The sequence below is a fragment of the Tasmannia lanceolata genome, unplaced genomic scaffold, assembly GCF_043159265.1.
Source record: "Tasmannia lanceolata isolate RefF3 unplaced genomic scaffold, GAP_Taslan_0.1 ptg000013l, whole genome shotgun sequence".
Lineage (NCBI taxonomy): Eukaryota > Viridiplantae > Streptophyta > Magnoliopsida > Canellales > Winteraceae > Tasmannia > Tasmannia lanceolata.
Genome location: NW_027518690.1, coordinates 39,033,026 through 39,039,382, shown reverse-complemented (window position 1 = coordinate 39,039,382; position 6,357 = coordinate 39,033,026). Strand labels below are relative to the sequence as shown.

Genomic DNA, 6,357 nt, shown 5'->3' with positions numbered 1-6,357 from the left:
CCCCTTGAATCAAAATTGAAACCCTAAACAATCAGTTAGGTTTTGTATTTCTCTTAAAATCTAGGGTAAGAAAAATCTTAGCAACTGATTTATTTGTTCAGGTTGGTTTTTTATTATGAAGTTCTTTAGAAATCAAAAGAAATCTGGCTCAAATATGTGGTTCTTTAGGCTTAGTGCAAGCAGAGAAGAATCGGAGGCTGGGTTTTGTTTTCTTAAAATCTAGGGTTTCTTTTTCTTTTTTTTTAACTGATTGTATAGGGTTTGAGAATAACTGTTTTTTTCTTTTTTTTGGCTGACATTCTCTTATTTTCCATGTAAGAGAAACTATCTCCATGGCTTCCTTAAGCAGTGGAGACTGTCCCAATGACAGTGAACCTGTTTCAATACAAAGTTATGATCTGAAAAAAAGTTATGACCTGTTTGGAGTAGAGATGAAAGTAATTTCTTACAAAAATCAATTACAACTATAAAAAAAAATTACACATACATAGTGAACCTGTTTCAATACACCTGCACCCATTTTCTAGAATAAATTAGAGACACATACATAGTGAACCTGTTTCAATACACCTGTTTGGAGTACAGATGAAAGTATTTTCTCACAAAAATCAATTACAACTATAAAATAAAGACCCAACATCAGAACACTTCTACCAGCCCAACATCACTGAAAAGACCTGAATATTTCTTTACTCCAGCCCTGAAAAGAAATCAAGAATAATGTCATCAAATAGTGTTCTAGCTTTTACACAAAGTTATCAAGGATAATGTGAGGGGAAAAAACACATAAGAACTCGGAATAAAAGAAACACAAAGTAACCTGCTCGGAGTCTACTCCTCCACCTGTTCATCTTCCTCCTCTCCCTCTTCTTTCCCTGGCCGCTTTCTTTTATGTTTCTATTACCAAAGAAAATAACAAATTATTATTAAGGACTAGTTTAATAAACTTATAACTTAAAAAAGCACCATGTACAGACCTTGGAGTTCTTTTTACAAGTCATCGCATAATGTCCTTCTTCTCCATAGGATTTGCACGTTCTTTTCTTTGGTTGTGTTGTAGAGGTCTCTATGTTAAATTTCAAACGTGTAGCATTCTTCGGTGGGCCCTTCGTCTTCGCAACTGGGGGGTCTCGAATAGTAATTTCAGCCATTTGACTGACACAAATGTTAGACTGGACTTGGCTACCACTGACTGGTAACTCACTTTGCACCAACTCATCTTTCTTCCTTTCTTCTTCTTCAACCCAAAGTGCACTGCAAAAATCTTCCATCCTTTTCACTACATCCTCCCTCTTACCTGGTCCATCTAAAAGTCGTTGCCATGTTGAGATTAGGCACCACCTCTTAAAGGGATTCATGCCATTATTCTCTTGTGTGCTTGTAGATAATATACCTCCCCTCGATATCTTGCCTCAATAGACCACCTCCTTAACATGTAACGCTCAGGGACCTTTCTCAATTGCTTAAGGTAAAAAATACGAAGGATATGTTGACATAATATCCCTTCCATCTCAAACATAGTGCACTCACATGTCGCGGTCACTCCGTCGGAATCGTCAAACTGTACCCTGCACTATCTACTCTTTTCATCATTTTCTAAGACCTACAGAATACTCTTCCACTGTCCCTTCATTGCTCAACAAGTCATACCAACAGTTGGTACCCCCCTTCAACCCATCCTGAAATTTGTTAAACACAATACTTGTATAGAATTGACCTGCCTCTTCTTCCAATGGGCTATTCGTTTGCATCTTAGGAATCAAATATTTTGACTTGAAATCTTCTTCGGCTTCGGTTTTACGGCGTTAAACCAGTGCCCTTTCATAGGCATTCAAGAACTCGTGTAAGCTAGTATTGTTGTTCACATATCCATCGAAGAAGGAATTCATGCTTTCGCTGCGTTGACTTGATTTCATGCCTGTAGTGAAAGTGGTTCTCCAATATGCCCGCATCCAATGCTCTCGCTGCTCCCACATCCTACACAGCCATTCATTCCCACCAATTTCATATTTGCCCACCAGAACTTGCCATTTGTTCTCACACTCCTCTATTGTTTTCGAATGAAAGCATCGATTATAATCACGGTAAAACTCTCCCTCGGTTTCCCGCATTTCTACAACTTTCTCAAGTAGATGCTTCCATATGTGCCACTCACAAAACCTATGTCGTGTATCTGGAAAAACTCTTTTAATGGCATTTTTCATAGCCAAGTCCATATCGGTTATTATTGCACCCGGAGCTTTACCATGCATGCACGTCAACCACTGCTCAAATAGCCAACTAAATGTTTCCTCCTTTTCGTCGGCTAGGAGTGCAGATCCGAAAATGATCGACTGTCTGTGGTGGTTTACTCCCGTAAACGGTGCAAATGGCAGAGAGAGCCTATTTGTTTTGTACGTAACATAAAAAACAATGACATCGTTGAATGTCATGTACGCATCCCTCGCCCTAGAGTCAGCCCAGAACATGGATCGAAATGTCCCATCTGTGTCTAATTCCATCGAGGAAAAGAAGTTTGGGTCTTCAGATCGTTTTTCTGCAAATGGTCGGCCACTAAGACAGCTTCTTGCCCTAAATTATTATTCCTTTTACCTCTCAAATGGGCAATAACTTGATTTGTCGACAACCCACCTGTTACTCCATCGTGGGTCGAATTAATGGCCTTTGCGATCCTATATTTAGGCATTTGTGTGTCATTGAGACAATCAATCAAAACCTTAACACCTTCACTCTTATGAATTTGGTTATGGGAACGAAGCATTTTGGTTTTCAGTGGGGAGGTCAGCTCGTGAGAATGGATGTCTTCAAAAGTCTTGACTACCCACTTATCAGCTCTAAGTTTGATGACCATCTTAGCTTTACAATCTAGTCTCACAGCACGACGCTCCCTCATTTCCTTGACATTATCTAACTTGCCCGTATCCCTTTTCACCCCCTCTCTGTCACATACAAACTTCCTCGATATGACCACCTTTGTCTTTGACTTCATTGAAGTCATTGTACTGGATTTCCGTACCCCAAAGCCAGTGGCCAGCCCATAAGCATTGTAAAAATCATAGGCAGATTCTCATCTATCAAACACTTGTCCCACTGTGGTACCCGATCCCGCGAGAGGGGCGGGGCGCGAGCCGCCGCGCCTTCTCTCTTGGTCTCTCGTATCCACGCGATTGGCGTGTGTTTTTAATTGTTGATTGTAATTCGTCTTTTATGTGAACTTGGGATTACTAAGGCAATCCGAATTCCACACGAAAGAGACTGACAGAGTCGCCACCTAGATGTGGGATCTAGGACCCATAATTAACCAGAAATCTAGACTCGCTACCTGGTTACGAGAATGGAAGGTATGGGGAGTTATCCACCACATGCACCATTCCTGTCCGATAATCGGTCTTCGATTCCAAAAGCTAACTCTTTTAAATTTATTTTAAATGGCTCATTCAACTCTATGTTAATGTGCGAACTAAGTGACATGCATCCTATGATCTAATTTTAATGTGAATCCTAAATGTGTATCTTGATTTATTAATTTGTCTGGGTTCAATCTAAGTGAAAGTTCTCCTAGAATTTTAATTTCATGGAAAGCCCTAAATGATTTGATTAAGCATTTACAAGAAAATTAATATCCAAAACACCACAATTTGTTATGGTGCCGACTCGCGGGTGGTATGCCGTCAGACATCCAAGCTGCCTACGTACCCAAGCCTCACTGGGATCAGAGTCGACGTAGTTCGGTGCACCTAAGCTAAGTTACATATGCCTAACTCAACTAAGACACCGACCTAGACGGGATTGACTGTTTCAACAGTTTTAGGAGAAGTTATTTAATTCAAGTTGAAGATTTTATTATCTTAGGATTTCATCTAAGATGCTATATGATTCTCATCTAAATGCAAATGATCCCTTAGACTAATGCAGGTTTGCCTTACATCCTAGTTTACTAGGCTTGTCCTAGGGAAAGATTGGGTGACTAGTGTAACTAGACCTATGGCACGGTTGCTATACATAGCAAGCGTCCGTGATGAGGCCGGACTCCTAACTCTAGGACTCCCTAAAACTTAGGACACGACACGACACCGGTGTTCCTAAATTGGGCTCTAAGGGTCCTTACGACGGAAATCATAATCCAATGGTTCCGAGAGACACGAGATGAATCGAGATGATGAATAGTGTGAGGGAATGGGAAAGATAGAGAAAGGTGCGACTGAACTTGGGAGTGCCAAATTGCCTACGTACCCCGTGATGGGGATCAAGCCACACGTAGTTCCACTGGGGAGGTTACTTGGATTTTGGAAAACAGAATTGGTATTTGGATCAGGAATCGGGTTTGTATTTGAGCATTGGACTTGAGATTCAGAAACATTGATTTAGCAATGGGATTTTGGAATTGGGAATTTGCATCAAAGAATTGAGCATATAGGAATCATCAAGGGTTTGAATTTTGGGAATTCAAAATGGGCGGGCTTATGAGATTCGGCCAAATGGATTCAGACATGCGACTCAGATTGTGTTGGAATATGACTTGGTTAGGCAAAAGGGAGGAAGTTCTATTAGGTGTAAAAGGGTATTAGTAGAATAGGGGAATGACTCGGTTGTGACATGGAAGGCCGCAACTTGGTCGAATGCGACTCGGTTGCATTGGGATGGGTTGATTAAGGAATTGGATTGAGTCAACTAAGGGGAGAGTCCAATCAGTTAAAGAGGTTGAGCATACTCGACTAGAGAGTTGGGTCAACTCGACTAGGGAGGTTGGCTAGAGTTGACTCAGTTGAGCTGGGTTGGGATCCCACTTGGTTGGATTGTATTGGGGCGATTTGTCTTAAGCTGCAGGTGGCCTGGCTGGGTTAGATTTAATGTAACCAGATTTATGGATAAATGGTGTGCCTCAGTGAGTGGACAAAGGTATGGCTTGGGTTGATGTGTGGCTATGGTTATAGGGTTTAAGGCTTATGGGTATGGGGTTTAGTGAGTTGGGTCTAAGTTAGGAGCAAACCCGAGACTAGCCATGGTCTAACCAGGAGGAAGCAGGGTACAAACCAGGGTGCGGACCAGGGTGCACCAGGGTGCGAACCAGCAGGGAACCAGGGTGCGAACCAGCAGGGGAACCAGGGTGCAACCAGCAGGGAACCTGGGTGCAACCAGCAGCGAACCTGGGTGCAACCAGGGTCTAACCAGAGTGCGAACCAGCAGGGAACCAGGGTGCGAACCAGTATCGAACCTGGGTGCAACCAGCAACGAACCTGGGTGCAACCAGGGTCTAACCAGAGGCTAACCAGGGGGAACCAGGGTGTGAACCAGGGTACGAACCAGAGTATAACCAGGGGCTGGCCAGGGTGCGAACCAGGGTGCGAATTAGTAGGGAACCAGAGTGCGAACCAGCAGGGAACCAGGGTGCGAACCAGCAGGGAACCAGGGTGCAACCAGTATCGAACCTGGGTGCAACCAGCAGCGAACCTGGGTGCAACCAGGAGCTAACCAGAGGCTAACCAGGGGGAACCAGGGTGTGAACCATTAGGGAAAAATAAAAATGAAGACCAGATGGGTTAAGAGAAGAGGGAAACATGTATAACTTCAAAGTCTACCATCAAGAAGAATATGAGTAAAGATTGATCCTAGATGCTTCCTAACATGGTTTTTCTTTTAAAGTAAAAGATATGCATGAAAACAGACCCTACATAGAATTGAAATAAATGCCTACCTCTTTGAAAACCCACTTTGTGTTTGATTTTTCTTTGATGTTAATTCCTTGAAGATGATTCCTTGCTTGATAATGACCGCTTTTGATATATATCACCCAACGTATAAAATCACCCGATCCGGCAAGGATGGCCGAACCCTTGAAGAGATGAGGGAGAGGGATGAATTTTCTAAGAGAGGGGTTCTTTTTCTTCTTCTCTTTGGATGGTGGGATGAGAGGGTATTTATAGGAGAATGGGATAGGAGGTTAGGTGAGGTTAGGTGAGGTTAGGTAAGGTTAGGTGAGGTTAGGTAAGGTTAGGTGAGGTTAGGTGAGGTTTGGGTGGTTAGGATGAGAGGAGAGGTTAGGTGAGGTTAGGTGAGGTTTGGATGGTTAGGATGAGAGGAGAGGTTAGGTGGTTTTGGATGGTGAGACCCAGGTCAAGATCTGTCATTGATCTAACGATTTACGGAAATCGGGTCTCGGAATGGAATCAGGGTCCGGGCTATGAAGTGACCCTAGCTTATTTTGTCCCGATTGATGATCCGTAAAGTCAGATCAAGATATTAATGACCTAAAACATATAAATCAATGATAGAGGGGGTTCTCACATGGATTTAACACACTAAATTCACTAATCAGGGTATTTTTCAATTTTTCGGATCTAATCATCTCACCAGGTA

The 6,357-nt window shown here is 42.5% G+C and overlaps 1 protein-coding gene across 1 annotated transcript; it reads right to left on the bottom strand.

Moving 5' to 3' along the window:
- Positions 1-428: 428 nt before the first annotated feature.
- LOC143891224 (protein FAR1-RELATED SEQUENCE 5-like) lies at positions 429-2,998 on the bottom strand. The gene is made up of 6 exons (XM_077395851.1): positions 2,593-2,998; positions 1,812-2,491; positions 1,615-1,679; positions 978-1,568; positions 821-897; positions 429-700 (listed from the first exon to the last, which is right to left on the bottom strand). Exons 1-4 carry the CDS (start codon positions 2,996-2,998, stop codon positions 1,355-1,357), a joined length of 1,365 nt encoding a protein of 454 aa, XP_077251966.1. The 3' UTR covers positions 429-700; positions 821-897; positions 978-1,354.
- Positions 2,999-6,357: the final 3,359 nt, after the last annotated feature.

What these genes read in the sequence shown, in the direction of transcription:
- LOC143891224 (XM_077395851.1), bottom strand. Translation starts at nt 2,998, where the DNA reads ATGACTTCAATGAAGTCAAAGACAAAGGTGGTCATATCGAGGAAGTTT. An exon ending in AGTTATTGCCCATTTGAGAG is followed by an intron (nt 2,492 to 2,592) that starts GTAAAAGGAATA and finishes CGATGGAATTAG; the next exon opens with ACACAGATGGGACATTTCGA. An exon ending in ATGCCTATGAAAGGGCACTG is followed by an intron (nt 1,680 to 1,811) that starts GTTTAACGCCGT and finishes AACAAATTTCAG; the next exon opens with GATGGGTTGAAGGGGGGTAC.